At 32.3% G+C, this 21,070-nt stretch overlaps 2 protein-coding genes across 2 annotated transcripts; both read right to left on the reverse strand.

The window, feature by feature from the left end:
• Nucleotides 1-6,059: 6,059 nt before the first annotated feature.
• LOC121225608 (laccase-11) lies at nt 6,060-8,436 on the reverse strand. The gene is made up of 7 exons (XM_041109990.1): nt 8,302-8,436; nt 8,048-8,199; nt 7,720-7,964; nt 7,493-7,621; nt 7,030-7,414; nt 6,459-6,997; nt 6,060-6,367 (listed from the first exon to the last, which is right to left on the reverse strand). Exons 1-7 carry the CDS (start codon nt 8,410-8,412, stop codon nt 6,237-6,239), a joined length of 1,692 nt encoding a protein of 563 aa, XP_040965924.1. The 5' UTR covers nt 8,413-8,436; the 3' UTR covers nt 6,060-6,236.
• Nucleotides 8,437-17,795: 9,359 nt separating this feature from the next.
• LOC107944862 (transcription factor HBI1) lies at nt 17,796-20,475 on the reverse strand. The gene is made up of 5 exons (XM_016878688.2): nt 19,499-20,475; nt 19,152-19,376; nt 18,874-19,008; nt 18,359-18,773; nt 17,796-17,988 (listed from the first exon to the last, which is right to left on the reverse strand). The coding sequence occupies exons 1-5, from the start codon at nt 20,000-20,002 to the stop codon at nt 17,954-17,956; spliced, it is 1,314 nt and encodes a 437-aa protein (XP_016734177.2). The 5' UTR covers nt 20,003-20,475; the 3' UTR covers nt 17,796-17,953.
• Between the last annotated feature and the right edge of the window lie 595 nt (nt 20,476-21,070).

The raw sequence follows: 21,070 nt of genomic DNA on the forward strand, positions 1-21,070 counted from the left end.
CTTAAACTCGTTGATTTTAAAGCAATTGGTGAATTTAGTTGGGGGTCTGCCGTGTTGGCAACGTTGTACCGGGATATGTGCGGGGCGACGGCACCAAATAAAGCCAAAATCAGAGGTTGCCTATCACTACTACAATCATGGGCTCGGTTTCGTTTTCCATTTTTATGTCCTCGAGTGAATCACCTATATACATTTCCACTCATAACGAGGTAAAATTTATATTATATTTTACAATTATTACATAGATTTAAAATATAATTGTATGCTAAAAATTTATTTAATTAGGTGGAACCATTCGGTGAGTTATGTTGGAATACCTACCGCTCTTGAAGATATACGGCTTCTATTAGATCAATTGTTGGAAGCGCAAGTAAGTATTAAATAAAATATATATACATAAAATAGTAGTTTCATATTTATTATTTAGTATTATGTATATAACTAATATTTTTATCACTTTCATATAGTTTCAATGAACACCATACGAGGATCCGACAATTTGGGCACTAATTCCGGATGAATTCTTTTAAAATCCAAACATTTGGCATGTTAAGGTCTCATTGGTCAGCTATGCTACTGTCGAGATGCACCAGACGGATAGAGTGTTGCGACAATTTAGTTTCCGACAACCGATTCTCGTGGCACCTGAGGTGCTCGATGATGAGCACAAAATTGACTTACGGCAATCGAATACAAATTGGCTAGTTTTATGGTCGGAATATATCAAAATTTAGGAAAATTGGTATGATCATATACTTACTCGCGAACCGATCATCGTTCTAGAGTTAGCGTGTGCGCCGGATTACATGCCATTGTTTAGAATTTATGGCAAGCCATATTTGCTGTCAGAAGAGCAGATGCGTCGGTAAATTCATGTCAAAAGGGAACGATGGGGCCTTTTAAATCTAAGGAGAATGGATGATGGCACAGGCCCATCAAAAGCGCCCACACAATTTTCGAGCCCAACATCTCAACCCTGATTTATTCCTTAAACCTACCATAAACCTTAAACCTAAATTATTTTAACAAAACCCTAACCCTAAACCCTAAAACCCCTAAATCAAACAACCCTAGGGACTAAACATGCAAAAAGCCCTAACCCTAGAAAAAACACGAGCTAAAATGCGTCCCTGGGGAGTGATTTTGCCACGTCAGCAAAACGCATCCACGTAAGCGCGTTTTGTGCTGACATGGCAAAATTGCTCCCCTAAAGACTTGATTTGTTGAAATTTCACCCAAAAACGCTCATACGTGGATGCGTTTTGCATTTTTTGGCCCTTTCTGGTAAATAATGAAAATATTGGCCTATTCCCGTAAATAAAGTTGGAAATGAGCCTTTATTGGTAAAATGGTCAAATTTGATGCATAACGAAAATATAATTATATGAATATTATTACAAGATATAAAATTAAAATTAAACTAAAATAATCAATTTGCATAGCTAAATTAAATTTTTATTAATTAATTAGAAAAAGATGTGAAAATATAAAATCAAACCCAAAGGAAGGACATGTTGGGGAAGGGAAGGGAAGGAAAGTGGTAGTGCCGTTCTTCTTTGGAGCCAAAACTCACTGCTTTTCTCATCAAAATTTCTTGAGGAAGTGACAGAAAATTAGAAAATAATAAATATTAATGCTCCTACAAACCTCAATGGCTGTGTTTCGAGCTCCACCTCTGAACCAGTTTTTTCTTTCAAGCCATCTCAATTTCTTTCCCGGCCACTACCATCTCTCTCACTCCGCTTCTTCTCCGTCTTTGTCGCTGTTGATAACTGCAACCGCAACCGTAACCATCTCCTTTGGCACTCTTCCTTTTCTTCTTTCTCAAAACTCTACAATTCCATCTTCGCTTGCCGCGCCTCACGTGACTTTCACGAGACCGACTCCTCTCGCAGGTTTTATATTCTTCTAGCAATTGATTTATTACCCTTTTTCTTGCTTTTATATGTTTCCAACGAAAACAAAATAATATAAAATTTGACAAATGCTTCCAGGGTGCTTATACATTGCGTCATCGCTGCCCGGAAAGACTTAGCCACTAGGTTTTATTTATATATTTTTCTTCACAAACAGAGCGAGAGAGAGAGAAAGCGAGAGTGAAAAAAAAAGATAGATACATGGTAAAACCAATCAGTCTTGGAACATAACTACAAGAAAAAAGAATTAAAGCATCAAAGCCAACATGTAAAACGGATCAGAACCAAATTCTAGCATAAATCATGATTAAGCCATTTGGTCAAGCTTCAAAACAAAATCATCAGAGTCCAATATACAGTGAACGCCATAAATTTCACAAACCGGTACAGTTAACCAGATTATTCAAAAAGAAAAAAGTATAGTGTGAATTAGTTCAAGGATGTAAGCCCTCGGCATCATAACAAGTTCACTTTGCAAACTAAATTTCAGCATCAATGCTAATCAATAGTGATAAATATCAGCACACAAAAACAAACCAAAATAAACAACCAAAAGACAGAATAAAATATAGCTTTATGCAAAATCACAAACCCCAAAAGTACCCCAACACAAAAATTACGAAACAAAAACTTGAACTTAAAAAGAAAAAAGACCCAAATTTTATATTCTTTTGTTTTCGTTGGAAACATATAAAAGCAAGAAAAAGAGTAATAAATTAATTGCCAGAAGAATATAAAACCTATTAGAGGAGTTGGTCTCGTGAGAGTCACGTGAGGCGTGACAAGCGAAGATGGGATTGTAGAGTTTCGAGGAAGAAGAAGAAGAAGAGTGCTGGAGGCGATGCTTGCGATTGTGGTTATCAGCGGCGATGGAGACGAAGAAGAAGCGGAGTGAGAGAGATGGTGGTGGTCGGGAAAGAAACTGAGAAGGCTTGAAAGAAAAAATTGGTTCAGAGGTGGAGCTCGAAAACACAACCATTGAGGTTTGTAGCAGCATTAATATTTATTATTTTCTAATTTTATGTCACTTCCTCAAGAAATTTTGATGAGAAAAGCAGCGAGTTTTGGCTACAAAGAAGAACGACACTACCACTTTTCTAATTTGTTTGACGGAGATATGTTTATGATCGAGACGAATTAATTCCCAAAGGAAGGATAGGTTGGGGAAGGGAAGGAAAGTGGTAGCACTATTTTTCTTTGGAGCCAATGTAATACCCCGAAAATTACTACAGTAGGAAAGTAAGATATTATCCTTGATATAGTAAAGTAAGGAAAAAAAGTGACAAAAAGGGAAATTTTGAGTTATGTCAACATTGAGAAGTATATTATGATATATCACATTATTAATTCAAGAAAGGACTAAATTGTAAAAGTGAGAAAAGTTTTGTTGTCCAAGAGTAAATACTCAAAATTTAAGGGGTTAAAGTGTAAATATAAAAAAATTAAAGGACCAATAGTGCAAATATTTTAGGGGTGAAATAATCTAGAAACTAAGGAAAATGGATGCATTAGGACCAAATTGAATAGGTGAAGAATTATGAGGGACTAAATCATAATTTTACCAAATTAAGTGATGACTCAATGATGGAATTTTAAAAGATCATGAAAGGCAAAATGGTCAATTAGTAAGAGAGAGAATTCTAGAATGTAATAATTATGTTGATGATTTTTAAATTAATTAATTAGATAAATATTATTTTATTAATATTTTAATAGGATATTTTTGAATATTTAACGGGCAAAATATTGACAAGAGAAAACATAAACATGAAATGTATTGTTACACGTGTCTGCTTGAAATACATGAAAATGATGATACATGATATATAGAAACATGAGAGGATGATATATGAAGACGGAAGTTGTTTAATAAATGTATTCATTCATTATTATAGAATTGTATACCTCAAGTGTATAAATTACATGATAATGATATTTTTTATATAATTTAATAGGCAAAGTTCTAACATGAAATAATCTGAATTCCGAGGCAAATTATTATGAAAACGTACTTGAATCACAGGGTTATAACTTGAACATGTTATATGAGTACATAATGTGAAAAGAATATGTACATGTGAAATCTAATGAGTGTTGAGCCCATATATGTTTCTTAATATTTATATGAATTATAAGACTAACAAAGGTGATGAGGATGTGTGCTAGGGCTCGTGATCAAATTGATTGAATATGCTTTACATGTTTGTTGTGAATATAAATGAATGTAATTCAAAAGCTCGCAGGTTGGGAAGCTTGGCGAAGATCATTCACACTATCCATTGACCCCTTTTCGGTATAATGGTAAATGAATTATGGATATAATGGCATGTATAGGTAGATTTGTCAATATTGACTTATAAATGTTTGAATTGTAACTAGTCATTGGTATGACTTGTATTTGGTATGTTTTTAAGTTACATATATTTATGGTTTTAACATAATTGATAGGTGTTTTAAGTGGACAAATAATGAGATGTTTTAGGCATAAAATGATAAATAATGATGGCATGAAAATGATGAATATGCCTATATGTATGAATGGTTGGATAGTAAGTTTAGATACTTAATTATATGATATATCATATACAAGACTTAGGGTGAGTTTAGATGGGCGGTGCGTTTACCTGCGGTTAGTGTAAAAACAGCGGTGGCAGTGAGATTAGATACTGTAGCGATACTGTAGCGTGAGACAAAAAGTAAACTAAACGCACCGCACCGCACCCAATCGCCCATCCAAAACCACCCTTAGTTAAGGCTTGGTTAAATGTCTTAAATTAGTTCTTGAACATGTTTAAGTGTTGGTGCAGATAAAAGATCAAATGGGTGAGAATTAAGGCTTGGAAAATAACCTTATTTTGTCCACACGGGTAGACACACGGGCATGTGTCTTGACCGTGTGTGACACACGGCCTAGTACATAGGCATGTGTCCTCTGCAACCTAGAATTGAGAAACAGAATGCTCAGAATCGAACACACGGGCAGAGACACGGGCATGTGTCCTAGCCGTGTGAAATACACGGTCTGGAGACACGGGCGTGCGATACGACCGTGTGAAAACTGCACATATTTTTGAAAATTAAATTAACCACACGGCCTAGCAACACGGGCGTGTACCTTGGCCATGTAACCCAAATTTCTTCATAGGTTGCAAGTCAAAGAGTTACACGGATTAGGGACACGGGCATGTGAGCCACACGGCCTGATCACACGGGCGTGTGACTCCTATAAGTGAGAAAAATTTTGGAATTTTGTGAAAAATTTCCTGAGACTGCGATTTAGTCCCGAATCGTTTTTAATGCATGTTTTGGGCCTCGAGGGTCCATTTAAGGGACATTATGATTAAACTTAGAAAGTGAATAGTAATTGCCTCGGTTGATTTGAAAATATTCTGTAAACTCCGATAATACCTCAAAACCCTATTTCGACGACGGATACGGGTTAGGGATGTTACAAAATTTGGTTGAGGTTATTACTTGAGACATATATATAAGGGCTGCTTAGTTAATGAATTCAATCATCCCTTTCATTCTTATTTTTCTATGCTTCCATTAGTTCTCTACTAAACCAACAATGCTAAATAAGATGCGAATAAGTAAATGTGTACCAAAGTAAAATCCATCAACCAACCATTGGTTATATTTATAAGTTTTCTTTATAACCAAAATAAAACTAAAATAATCAAAAGTGGATTTAAAAAAACTACAGATAAAAAAAACTGCAGCAACAAATTCTATCACCAGTCAACACCTCCAGCTTCTATCTCTACTTCCCCTTTTTCTTTCAAAACAAATGTCAATTTTCACTTCATGGGGTGAGGTAGCAAATCATTGTGCAAAGTATGACTATCTCCTCTAATAATAATGTTGTTTCTAATTTGTTTTCTCTCTTAAGAGTACGATATATCTTAATATGTATCCAATATTTATTGATTTAATATTTAGTTTATTAATAATATATATACAAGCAAAAATATTTTAATTACATATATGTATGCATACATTTACATACAAGTATAAAATTTAAAATGATTAATTAAGTTCAATGATTATTAATTTTAATTTTAATTTTAATTGTAAAAAAAATGTTTAGATAAAAAATATTAAAAATTGATTTAAAATATAAAAAAGAATGCATTTCGTATCTGTAAGATACAAAGATGAAGATTTTATTACGTACAATTCCAAGAATCTCATATAATTATATTATATGCCTTCCTCCTCATTGCAGGAAAGAGTCGATAAGAAAAAGAAAAAACCAAAACAGTAGGACTGAAAAGAGTTAGCCATGCCCTTTGTACTTTGGCTTCAAAAAGGAATCAATTAACAAGGAGGAAGGTCCTTTGGAGGAGGCAAAATGGACTGATCGGGTCCCTTTCCATTCTCTACCACAAATGCAGTCTTCAAACCCCACCCTGTATGCAGCTCCAAATGACAGTGCATGAACCAAACTCCTGAAGAATGGAAAACGAATGATTTAGAACTACTAATTTCCAATATTTGAGTGTCACCAATGTTACATTTTTAGTTTGTGGTGAACCTTACCTGGATTATCAGCCCGGAACCTTATGGCGGTCCAACCGCCTGTCGGTACTCCAACCGTATTCCTTTCTGGAGGATCAACCAAGTTAAACTTAGCAGGATCTTTTGCGGGATCGAAGTTCCCGATTCCGGTCCCAACAACGAAGAAATTGTAACCATGAAGGTGGAATGGATGGGATTCAACAGTTAGAAGATTGGTATCCTGCAGTACTAACTCTACTGTTGAGTTGAATGCAATCTTGCTCAGCCTGGTACCCAAAGTGGTACCAAGATTTGCAGTCAATGGTGCGCCGGTGTAGTTGAACTGTTGAGGAGGGCGGTCGGGGAAATCCGCGGTATATACTCCCTTGATGTTGAGATAATGAGCTTGCAGAAGCCCAATATGTGGCATAACAAAGGTAATGTTGTTCAAGGATGCAGTGAGTCGTGTTCCGTTCAAGCAGGTTGGACATGGGTTAATTCCTAATCCGATAGTGTAGAAAAGACGCCTGTCAACTTTAAGAGGCACATTTGCAGGGTATAATGGAGAGTCCAGGCTCCTATGCAAGTTTGGCATGGGTTAATTCCTAATGCAAGTTTGGCATTGTAGCTCAATGCAAAGGCAGTGTCATTGGGTAATGGCAGCTTAGGAAGGATTGGGAGGACGGTGTTGGGAATGCCTTCGTATTGAAGTATAGCCGTTGCGGTTTTATTGTCTACCGTCAATGGTGCATCCATAAAAGGCCTAGCAGCCATGAAATATCTACCAGGTGCTTGGTTAGCTTGAACAAGGACATTTGTGGTCTGCCCTGGTGCAATTAAAATTGCTTGTGTGGTAAATGGTTTGGTATAAACTGCATCTATCTCGACCACTGTCATATTATGGCCTGCGACTGAAAAGAAAAGTTCGTCGTTGAGTGCAGCATTGATGATTCTCAAGAGATATGTCTTTCCTTGTTCAACCTCCATTGCAAATGTATCTGCACCAGAAAAAGGAAAGTAAAATAAGAAAGAATGCAGGGCCTGCCCTGAATCCCCTATTTACTCGCTAAGCTTACGTTTCTCGGAACATGGGAACAATGGCCCTGGCTTTCCATTAATGGTGTGAGCATCGGATGTAGTTGGTGGCAACCCCAACTTGTTCCCTTGTTTCACAACTTCTTCGACATCGTTATTCCACCATTCACCTGCGTTTCGATTAACAAGAATTACATGAATTGTGTAACTAAAATGGAGCTCAACTCACCATTATGGATCAAATCATCCCAGGATCAAATCATCCCACCTAAAACTATGTTAGTTTCTCTGTAAGGCTGAGGAAAAGGGAAAGGGGTCCCTTGCTTTGGCATGATCACAATTGCACCATAAACAGTGGCTCTTAGCCAAAAGATATGTGCATGCCACCATAGTGTCCCTTTTTGACCTGTTACATTAAAGTCATACGTGTAACTATGCCCGTTCTGTATAGGGCATTGTGTTATATAAGCTGGTCCATCTGCCCATCCATTGCGAAACTGTTTAAGCCCATGCCTGCCAATGCCATGAAACAAAACCCAGCATTAGTAGACAACGATTTTGGAAAAAGAAATATGACAAAATGATGCATTGCTTACCAATGAATTGACATGTTATATTGTGCATAGTTCGTGACATTAATGACAACTCTATCGCCGTCTCTAGCGTATATGGTTGGCCCTGGAAACATCCCATTCACTGTAACGATAGGTTTAGCATGGCATAACCTGCTAACGTTTTTCACTTGAACCTGAAACAACATTTCAACAATCATATTCTAAAAGAAAGAAATGCAGCTAAAAAGTGAATATATACAAACAACATTGCCACTGATTTAACTAAATATGCCTACATCGAACTGGTATCTTTTCACTGCTGCATCTGCAGGAAGCGAAACCAAGGCAACCGGATAAAGCAAGAAAAGCAATATTGGCCCTGAGCTCAAAATTTTGCCCATTGCCATTTTCCGAGCTTTAATTCTTAAACTTGTGGTGAGTTATGGTTTAATGTGGGGGTTTTTATAGAGCTTGGAAATTAAAGGTTAAGCTATATATGCTGTCATCAGTTTGTTAAAGGTGGTACATGAAGGCTTGTAAGCAAAATATGAGAGGGACTTGAATGGAAGATGGTAAGACTAAAACCAGATGTAATTGAATAAAATAGTTCGAAATATAAACATGAGAGCTACTTAAAACCAAACATTTTACGCCTGCATGCCTTCAGCTGGTCAGCTTTTTCGTTAAGGAAAAGTGTCGAAGATTTGCTTCACATTCCAGCCGCTGTGGGTTGTTCAATATATATGTATATTTTTTAAAGTAGATTACACAACACCCATATCTCACCTGAAAAATATGGTGGAAGAACAAGCTTCCTATATACTTGTTTCCATTGAATAAACATATATTGTAAGCGAATGTATCGTAGCCTATAATCGTTATCTTCTGTTCAATTTAAGCAAACTCCATAGCGAAACCTTGGGCTTTGGCTTTAATTGGTATTTATGAGAAACAACAGTGAATTTAAGTTAGTCTCTTTTTTTTTCCTTACTACTAATTGCACCATCGAAATACAACATCAATGGTTATTCCCCTTCTACATGTCATATTTCTTTAGCAGTTGAATATGATAGGGAAGTTCAAACATCTGTCAATTAGTATAAAAATTAGACATTTGAACTTGTTTAGCAATACTTTTGAAAGCATTTTATAGCAATAAACAATACTAAATAAGATGTGGATAAGTGAATGTGCACCAAACTAAAGTCATCAACCAACCATTGGTTATATTCATAAGTTTTCTTTATAACCAAAATAAAGCTGAAATAATCAAAAGTAGATTTAAAAAAAACAACAGATAAAAAAAAAAAAAAAACCTGCAGCCGCAGATTCTATCACCAGTCAGCTCCTCCAGCTTCTATATCAACTCTCCTTTTTGTTCAAAACAAATGTCAATTTTCACTACCTGGGATGAGGTAGCGAATTATTGCGCAAAGCTATCTCACTATATCTAAGCTGCTGGATAACTCGAGTCGAATTTTTTCTGCATGCTTGACTACTTCATCAAAGATCAGCTGGCCTTGGTCAAAATCAACCATCTTGACAACCTTTTTGATTAGCACTGCAGCTTTCTTATTCACTAGCCGATTCCTTGTGGTAATGCCAAACAATACTGCATAGATTGTGGTAAGGGATAAGTCTCGGATCCTGTCATGTTATTGTTTTGAATATCGTTTCGAGAAGTGCTCCTTGTTCAATAGTAGGAGCAGTACACTATTGGAAAAATAACTCGATTCATAATTGTTGTTTTAATTTATTTTACACCAAAAAATTCGTGTAGTTTGATTGGATGTAATTGGCAGATGTCTAAGGGAATTAGCAATCTAGTAGACTGCATAGTTCAGTTCGTTGATTTGAGTTGGGTTCTTATTCGTAAGACTATCGAAGAATTAAATCGTGAAAGTTGATTTCAAGATTATTTATTTGGTCATGGTTAACTAGCGAGTTGTTCCTGTAATTAATTTATCACTATAAAAAAAATTGGAGGTTTGAGGCGATTCGTCGACCGCTATAACTGACTTATCATCAAGTGTATCTTAACCACTATAATTGACTTATCATCAAGTAGAGTAAGATCCATAATCCATAATCAAATCAAAATAAAAACTGAAACTAAAGTCGGGTCAAAGGCTAGAGTCTTCATTCTATTGGTTAAATATAATTTTATTTTGAAGTTTATTGTATTTTTTTAAAATTTTTATTTCAAATACCGTTTTGGTCATTGTCAATTTTGAAAATAAACAAATTGGTCTTTCTCTCAATAAAAATTACAAAAGAAAAGTTCAAAATAATTTTTAAAATTTCAAAACAATTTTTAAATATTTATAAAAATTCAAAATTTATATTTTTTTAAAAATTATAAAATTAAAAAAATTCTAAATAATATATAAAGAAAGTTAACAATTTAGAAATATTCTAAAATAATAATTTTTGGGACTTAAATAAGTTAATTAATAATTCAAGTTTATAATATTAAAGTATATTTTTTCTTATTTTGCTTTGAAAAAGTTTTTAAATATATATGGTTTTAATTTTATGTGTCCTAACATAGAATTAGTTATACTGTAACAAAACAATTTTACTCGATTTTGGATTTTATTTCACTCAACTAGATTTGAAAAAAATTTCAAGTTGAGTTAGGATGATAAAATAGAACTAGCCAACTTGATTAACTCGAAACTTTTTCACTTAATTCGATCAAACGCTCACCTCTAATTACTCTGAAAAAAATATATATTTTAGATATTGGCGGTGGTTGTGTTTTAATATTCTAGGCCATGGACCTAATTCAACAACTTTTACTAAGTTTAGAATACATTATACTTTTTGCTTGTAATTTAAAAAAAAAACCTTAAAGAAAAAAAATGAAAATATCAATTGAGCTCTTGTACTAAATTTATAAGCAATTAGGCCTTTATGGTTAACTAAAATAATAAATTAAGTCCCTTTATTAGCAATTTTCGTCTTTGACCATGTTGATCTTAAAAATTAATTGACGAATCAATCAGATAATGACACGTAGCAGCTTCTGGTTTAATTTTATATTTTCTCATAAAAAATATTAAAAATATTAAAAAATTAAAAATATATTGAAATATTATAAGAAAACATAAAAAGGTATAAAATTTATAAAACTAATAAAAAATATTTAAAATTTATTAAAAAACTAATAAAAATTCATAAAAACTTATAAGTATTATAAAAAATATAAAAATATAATAAGTTCTAATAATTATAAAATATATTTTTAATAAAATTATAAAATAAAAAATTTATAATAATTCATTTACTAGTTCTTCATTTTGGAAATTAAATCCCTAAAATCAAAATGAATACGTGACATTAAACCAACCTATGGATAATGAGAATAATCATTAGAACCAATGTTGTTTGAATTGGATCAGATTAGTCGATTGGACCAAAATTGGAAAAGATACCGATCCGGAAAAAGCCATTAGACTGGTTGACCCAGAAAATAATTTTCAACTTTTCAAGGTCTAAACTATGTATTTAAAAAATTAAAGATAAAAATTTAAAAAAAAATCATTTATCAATAAAAAAAGAGGGTCCTGTAATTATAGTTTTATTTTTAGAATATCAAGAATATTTTATTTAACATGAAAATGACCCTAGCAATTTGACAATTATTTTCATTATACAATGGTTGGTTCAATATCATTTTTTCATTATAATTTTAAGGGTTTCAATGACTTTTTTTTATATTTTTAGAATTTTTATATTCTTCATAAGTTTTTATTAACTTCTATAAGTTTTTATAAAATTTTAAATATATGTTACTAATTTTATAACTTTTTTTATAATTCATTAGATTTTTTTTATAAATTTTTTTGTTTTTTTAATTATTTTTTATAAATTTATATCCATTTTATTATTTTTAATTTAAATAAATTTTATATTTTTTTCTTATTTTTTTATAAGAAAATATAAGACTGAACTAAAAGGTGTCATGTGTCACCATTTTATTGGTTTGTCATCAAATTTTAACGGTCAATGTTGTCAAAGACAAAAGCTGTTAACGGAAGGGCTTAATTGATTTTTTTGATTAATGGAGTTTAATTTAGTGCAAATTTAGTGTAGGGGTTCAATTGATTTTTTTCTTTTTTTTAAGAGCTTTTTTAACCTATAAACTTATTTTTTTGTATATTATGTACTCTTTTAATTAATATATTGTGTAACTTTTATATCATATAAAATTTAATATATTACATTATAATGTAAATATTAATATATATTAATTTTTATTTTAAAAAAATATATATATAAAACTAGAAAATATTGAATACAGCTAATGTATTTATAAAAATAAAAATATAGATGGACCTAAACAATTTGGGTTTGCCATTTACAAAAATATAGGTGGATTTAAGTAAAATTTAAATCTCATATTTTAAATCGAGACGGACTTAAACAATTATGTAACATGTTAATATCATACATGCGCCTAGCTCGAATCAAACCCAATATAAGCCATAAATATCTTTAATGAATATGACACATCAACATGCATGATGAATTTTATAGTATTTGATAATGTTAAATAATAATGAATAAATAGCTTCCATAACACCACATTGCAGCAACATATATGATCCAAAATACTCCAGCAAATGAAATTCTTTGGCAGGATGATTACCTGATACTTCTCTTTGTAAAGCCTAGCAACCGTTGCATGGGCAAGAAGAAGGTTGTGGGCAACAATATAATAAGGTTCTATTGATGAGTTACCATTTAGACATTGTTTTCTATCTGAACATCTACCTGGTGGAGAATTTCCAATAGTGGTTCATTGATTGTAAACCAGTGTTTAACTCGATCTCCGAATGTTTTGAACCATATTTCAGCATAATCTTTGAAATCATTAATCCTGAAAGTAGAAATAAAAAATCAATGAGTGTTTGTGTTTATAGACAAGATTATGCCTATTTATGGTATAGCGCCTACATACGTTTGTTCGCGTTTGATACGCATAAATATTTTTGTTTAAATTTGCTCATATTTATAAATGTTTAAGTTAAACTCATTTTAGATTATTCATATTATTTTAAATTTTATAATTATTCTATTTTATTTAATATTTAACATATATATTTATTTAAATTTTAAACATAGACAACTTAAACATTTGTTGTTTTTACATTAGATTATTATGTATTTAATTTTATGTGATAAACATTAAATAATATATAAAAATAAAATAATATATTATATTATAAAAATAGGAAGTGAGCCGGGTCAAGTTTAAACATTGAATGTTGGATGCCAAGCTCGAACTATATTTTAAACAAACCTTTTTTTTTTTACCTAATTGTGCAAGTGGCTACTCTTCAACAAGTCTATTTATAATATAATTATAAACAATTTATTTAAAAAAATTATATATCTACACTATTAATAAAATCCCTCCCTCTGAGTCAGTGTTTTGAGTCAATCGTGCACCAACTAGATTAGTGAAATTACAAAAATACATTTCTATAATTAAAATAACTCATATTAGTCGAGATTATTCATTTTAACAAAAACCAATAAAAATAAGTATATTGTGAGATTTAAACTAAGTCAATTATATAAATAAAATCTTAAATTTACCACTCAACCAAACCTTCATTTTAATATATTGTATACATTTTTATTTTAATATGTACAAGTTATTATATCCATCAATTGTATATCTACATATACTTGCCATTAATAAAATCCCTAAGTTGGTGTCAGAAGTCAACTGAGCACCAACTTGGTTAGAGAAATTACAAAATTGTTCTTCCTTAATTAAAGTAAGTCATTTTATTTGAGGTTATTTTAGTCTTTTTATTTTAACAAAAATCAATTAAAATAAGCATACATTGAGATCTAAATCCATGCCAATTATAAAAATAAAACCTTAATTTTACCGTTTAACCAAACCTTTATTTTAATATATTTTATACATTTAATTTTAATATGCACAATTTATTATCTCTATCAGTTGCATATCTATACTATTAATGAAATTCTTGATTGAGTTGGTGCCACGAGTCAACTGAGTACCAATTCGATAATATTTTAATTTTTTTATTTAACAAAAACCAATAAAAATGCATATGATGATATTTGAATCCGTACCAATTAATTAATAAAACCTTAATTTTACTACTCAACCAAAACTTCATTATTTATTATATATTATTTTTAAACATACATTTATTTTCTAAATTCTTGGTTTCCACGTGCATATGTGTGATAGAACTTTCTAATTTTGATAATATTTGTTTAATATCCTAAATATAAATTTTAGATATAAATACTTAATGATGAATTCGGATCCGGGCAAATCTAGAAACTTTTTATAGGAATAAAATTGAATTATAAAATTTTGAAATGTTAAATATAGATTTTATCGATGTTATCATTTTTTTTTCATTTTGGGAGCTTTATTTTTATATTAATTTATAATATGATTAGAGGCTAGTATTGTACTGTTGAGTTTGAGGGGGTCTGCCTCCCCCACTATTCGCCCCTGGTTTGGATAACACGCAACAAAGTCTGGAAAGAGCAAAATAAATGTTAGAATAAAACATAGTACTTACACAATGCTACGATTTAAGAAGCCTCCATACTTGTCTTCAAGAGTTTCCGGTGAATCAAAGTGCAGTAATGTCACAAAAAGCTTAATACCTTCAATTGACGAAACATAATATGGAATTCATTATTGAACGACAAATAAAAAAATACTTAAAAATATTCAATTTAATTACAGAAAGCTTTAATTACCCAAATATATATGAACCGAAGAAAAAAAGAATAATTATTGGGTAAAATCCTAGTCCAGGGAATGGAAAATCTATAAGCATATCTACTCCCAGATGCCTTAAAACCAACACATCTTCCTGCAAATGCATGCATTTATACCAATTATATTAATAACCTATTGAAGCCTTATATTTCATTTCGCATTTGAGTTCTTTAAAATGGAATTTTTTTTTATAATTTATAAAATTTTAAATTAATAATCATAAAATTATAGTTTAATTTCTAAAAATACTAAAATTTTAATTTAATCTTTAAAAAATATAAAAATATAAACTATTAAAATAGTAAATTTGTATTTTTATTATCATAAATATATATATTTTAATTCCGCCTCAAAAATTTTTTAATTTCACCCTTGCTCCCCTAAACCATATTTTTGGATCCGCGGAGATTGTGTTTGGTATGGTTTTATTCAATTTTTTTTATATTTTAAAATATTATACTTTATATTCTTGTTCATGTATAGTTATTTACTTTGGATAATAAATATATATATATATGTCTTAGAAAAAAATCCTAGATAAAATGAAAAATTAAAATATTAAAAAGTGTTATATATCTTTATAGTTATAATTAAATTTAAATATTTTTTTAAAATATGAATTCAAGTTGAAATGTTACCTTATAGCGGTTGTACAAATCAATTGCTACTTCCAAAGAACAATTGCCCACTATTTTATCTGCACGAGAAAAATTAATAAAAAAATTAAATATAAAAAATCCTAATTAATTCGTTAATAGTGGTACTATTAGATGCTAACCTGGCAATGTCCGAATAAATTGATCCCACACAGTAGGCCCTTTTCCTTTAGATTTTTCTGATCCTTCAATCTGCATTCAATTTAATTAATGAACCCAACTACGTTCGCATCGAATTGAGTTAGTCATGAGTTTGATCGAGTCAAAATATAACTGCATTGAGTCTACTCGAAGAAAAAAAAAAACGACCTACGCAACACGAGATTTAGGTCACCTGAGCAGCAGCAGTTTAAGCTCCGAAAACAAAATCAGCTCGAAAATCAGATCTCTTCACATTAACGAAAGATTCTTCAGAGTCTGACGAAGGTTCTCCAATCCATTTTTGAGGCTTTTGAGTTACTGCAAATGCGAAAGTTAAAAAACGTAAACAACTACAAACGAAAACCATGAGGAAAATAAAAAGCAATTAAGAAGATGAACGAACTTTCGCCATGAACGGACAAGCAAACAAGTAAAGCAAAGGCAAAGGTCAAAATGTGGCGAGAATTCCCAGGTGATGCAATTGAAAACCAAAACAGTTTTTTTTTAAAAATATGTTTCGTTACGGTAGTGACAATCCATGCATTTTATAGAAAAAAAAATCAGTTTTTAGCGAATAGTCAATAGCCTGTAAAAGTAAAATAGGAGTTACTTTTTTTATTTAAAATGTGAACAAAATAGTTGTTGATCAAAAGTAAAATAATCTTTCAGTTACAAATTTAATCTATTTTTATTGTACATATAGGTCAATATGAAGTACATGTAACATGTCACATTTTTAAGTAAAAGAAACAAAATACAATCTAATTTTTAATATAAGGTTCTCTATGATACTTTTATAGTTTTTATGTTTGATGTCAATTTCTTTTCCTAAATTGTTACTAAACTTGTTATTTGGTGTTACTCTTTATAAAATGAAAATAACTGAATCCTCATGAACAAGGGCGAAACTAGGGTAGCAGGCCCGACCCCTTAAAATAAAAAAATTGTCATTTAAGTCTTTTAAAATTTTTAAAATTTTAAATTAGAAGAGATAAAATTATACTTTAACCTCTTAAAAATATAATTTTATTATCGTAAAAATTATAATTTAATTTTGACATTTGGCTTCGCCCTGCTCGTGACCCCATTCCAGATGCCCCAATTGAAAAGTCCTTTTTATCAACCTGTTCTTCCCCAGCAGCAAAAGGGCTGGGTAAATTCAGATAATGTGTCTGAAAATGCAGCATTAACATAAGCATGGATGGAATGTGCCAACTGAATTAAGTTTAGGGCTCTAATTCCTCGTCCATAGTGAGACGATGTTTCTTGGGATTCTTGTGCAACAGCGTAAAGACAAGATCTGGACTTTCATTTACATGTTGTACTGAATATGTGGGATTTTTTTTTTTTTTTTTTGCTTTTTAATTCCTTGGAATTGCTTTATGTGAAAGGATAGAAAGGAAAAGGGGGGGGGGGGGGAACCTGCACAGAAAAGAAAATGGACCCAAGGAAAAGGAAAAGGCAATATCATCTTTCACAATCAACACAAAACAAAGAGAATCAAAGAAATCTTGCCTGCGGATGAGGCCAGGTCCACCCCTTTCACCATTACTTAATGGCTTGAAAATGACCCAAAGTTAAGGCTCTTGTGACTCCAAGAACAACAAGTAGTTGCAATGAAGGTGCAGGCAGGCAGGCAACCCCTTCAGTGGTCCCTGCTTGAGCCGCAACCTATTCTGGACTAGTAGTTTTTTTGGGTATATGATTTTGAGCCATGGAGAAACCATTCTATGTAGCTAAATAAAAAAAGGGATGATTGCCCTTTGGTATCTCTGTGCCTGTGTGTGCATACAGCTTTTGCTTCTCATTTATATGTAGTCATATGCACTAATTATCTGTGTCTCAATCACCATAGATGGTCCACTTGTAGGTTTCATGTCCTCTGCTTCAAGTTGTCACTCAGGTTTAATCCCAACAAAGGAACAATTTGTGCCAGTGGATTCAACCTATGCATTCCCTTCAGAACATTACAATATTTGTGGTGCTTATTGCATAGTCTAGTCTAGTTTGATTTGGCAATTAAACTAGTTTCCCTTTTAATGGTAGAAATGAGGCACTGAAAATGTGATCGTTGAACATGTCAACTCAAACTACACTGTTCTTTCCTTGCATTTATCTATATATCAGCCTCTTTTACCCTACCTGCTCTTGACATTTATGGTCCCCTCCTACATCCCATCATACAAGTTGAAGAAGAGAAAGCTTTGAAGTTAATTAGTATTGATCTTATTCATACTATTTGAGAGTATACATACAAATATTTTTATATATACCATATGTACCTAATTAAGCGAAAAAGAATCAGGATCAAAGGTATCTTGAATTCTCAATCATCGATAAATCGTTGACAAATATACTGATTCATATCTCCTTCAGATCACTTGCTTCAATGGAACCTGCATAGACCACATTAGGCTAATCAGAAAGCTTTACCCAAGGCACCACCAGTTTTGCGATTTTTTTTTTCAAGTCATTGGGGGTTACTGCAGATGCAATAATCAAAGGAAATATAGTGCTATCATTGAATAAAATCTAAGGTTTCTGATAATTGTTGGGCGGGTGAAAATGACAGAAAGCTTCCTTTAAAGTAACTTTCTTGAATTAAAGCACGTAATGGGACACTGTTCTTCCTTAGCAGTCATTAAAAAAACTGTGGGGTTCTCTTATGTCTCTATCAGCATTAGTTAAAACCCATTTTTCTGCCTTGGAAAAATGATCAAAAAGCAAGAAAGACAACATTAAAAAAGACATATTAGCTTTATGCACCTGCAAATGGTTGAGATGGAAAGGGTGGTGTTGATCTCCCCTGGTCAAATGCCACATTATAAAGGTTTTGCAACTCAACATCCCATGTTGCAGTGGGTTGAATTTGCTGCATTGCAGAGCATTGATGCATAGTGAGACAGGACGAGTCTAGAAATGATGCATCTGGGATCGATACAGGGGCGCTGATCGTTCTCCGGAGTGTCATATCGGGAGAGTTTATCCCCATTTCCACACCACAACAAGGAACCACTTGTTGAATTGGATTAAACTGAAGATAAGGAGGGTTAGCCATTTCCGGTGCCATCCCAAGCGTTGGAAAATTAGTGGTACAAGAGGAAAACACCTCTTTGGCATAAAGATTGTCAATGTTAAAGTCTAGCTTGGGATTTACAGTCGCTAGTTTCATAGACAGAAACTGCAGATTATGAGCATAAAAGGACCCAAATTAGCTGATAGTTCATTAATATTCATGAAAATACACAAATCCATATGTTCTTTCTCCATTATTTTTTTACCTCTACTTGCCGTTGAAGAGATTGAACATAATTGATGATTTCATCAAGCATACCAGCTTTGCCTGTGATTTTGTTACATCCTGGTACTAAATCTTGCAGATACTTCATTCTTTCACTGATTTTCTCCCTTCTAACCTATATAAATCAACATAATTAAAACATGATTATCTAATGAAAGAGACCTGATAAAATAAGAAAACAAATTGGTAATAATCCCATCCATATTACCGAGTAACACGCCAACAACAACAAAAAAAAACATGCAAATTCATACTCACTCTCTCAGCTAAACTGTGGCTATCAGTGGCTTGACCACGACGTGCCCGGACGTGGATAAAATCAGGCTTTTGAACCTCAGAAACCTTTGAATTCTCCTTAGAAGCATCACCAGAAGCTTCCTTCTTGTTGTTACTGCTTTTGTTGGTGTTTGGCCCTGTAATTTTCGACTCTTCACCTTCATCTTCACAGGATTTGATCCTCTTGGACTCATTTTCTGCAACAACCTGTATATATAATCAAAAAGTGAAAGAAATGGTGAAATACCCATAAATCTATATACCTTGGCATGGTGTATTGATGGTAATAATGATAATATAATAAATGAAGCAATAGGCAACACACATACCTTAGTGTTTTGCAACTTTTCAGCTTTCCTTTTCTTGAAGCTTTCTTTACCAACAGCTGAAGCCATCTTCTCAGAGTTAACCTTGACCTCCACCGCTTTGGTCGCCGCCACAGCTGGCGGGCAGCTAGAAGTCCTGGAAATGGCGTGATTCATGTCAAAACTAGGGCCATTACCGTATCCACATGGGCCAAACCCCATGGCAGCCATGTCAACCTTCCCCAACTCAGGCCAGGGACTCTCCAAACCAGGGTCAGGCTTCACTTGCCGAGCCATAACCATGTCCGATAACACCGAGTCACCACTGGCACCGCCCATGAAACCACCCTGAAAGCCTTGTACGTGGTTGGTTTGGCTCGAAAACACCCCACAACTTAACTCACTGAAATAGCTTTGCTGTTGTTGTTGTTGCTGAAACTGTTCCTCTTGCCATTTCAAGCGATCCCTTTGCCTCTCGAGCACCGTCAAGTCCGAACATTGTAACATCTCCGGCAATGCTGTGTTCATGTCTCAAGCCCTCAAAAATTAAAACTATCAAAAACAAAACAAAGCACAACTAAACAAACCAAACAACAAAAGCTTGTAGTAACATAAACAAGTTTAGGCAGGTTTGCTATATGACTTCATGCCTAACACGAGTTCATCGTGAGGGGGTTAGTACCATATACCATATACCATATATCACAAGCATATATGATCTTATAATTCCTTCTTTTATCCGAGGGAATTTTTGGTACTTTAGAAGAAAGAAATTGAGGGAAAAGAGAGTTTTTAGGGGCAAAGAGGCGAGGGAGGTGGGGTATATATAAAGGGTAATAAAGGTGTTTAACAATGAAATTATTAGGTGATGCAGGCCATGGCTGTTTGACCTATTATCCAACCTCAAACTTTCTAAAAACATACAATTTGATCACATATTTATTCATAAAATTTTCTCTTTAAAATTTTCCATTAATGAATTAGGTCACAAATTTATCAATAATAGATGGAGTTTACGAAGAGTATATAGCAATATTTTGTATCATAATTTTCAGGTTTAATTCTTTTTTCGGTATTTACACTCTTTGAAACTTCTACTTTCATTATAAAAAATTTAATTTATTTATTTATTTGAACTGAAAATTAAAGTTTAATTGATAATATTATTAATAGAATCGATTGTATTAACAATGAATTCTTTAATTTTTTTTTAAATTAAACAAGTAGAGAAACTAAATTATTAAAATAGATTAACATTTTTTTTCTATAATTGTGATTCAAACTCAAGTTGTATTTGAAGAAGATAAACACTCAATCAATAGAATAAATAGGAACTAAGTTTTAAAAATTCAAAGATTACAAGTAATGAGCAGTGACAGAGCCAAAGGGGGGCGGAAGGGCCTTGGCCCCTAAAATAGAAAATTTTTTATTTAGGCCATTTATATTTTATAAAATTTTAAATTAATAATAGTAAAACTACACTTTGATCCCTAAAATAATAAAATTTTGATTATAAATATATAAACTATTAAAATGATAAAATTATATTTTTACTATTGTAAAAATATACAATTTAATTCTGGCAAAAAAAATTTC

The sequence above is a fragment of the Gossypium hirsutum genome, chromosome D13, assembly GCF_007990345.1.
Source record: "Gossypium hirsutum isolate 1008001.06 chromosome D13, Gossypium_hirsutum_v2.1, whole genome shotgun sequence".
Taxonomy (NCBI): Eukaryota; Viridiplantae; Streptophyta; class Magnoliopsida; order Malvales; family Malvaceae; genus Gossypium; species Gossypium hirsutum.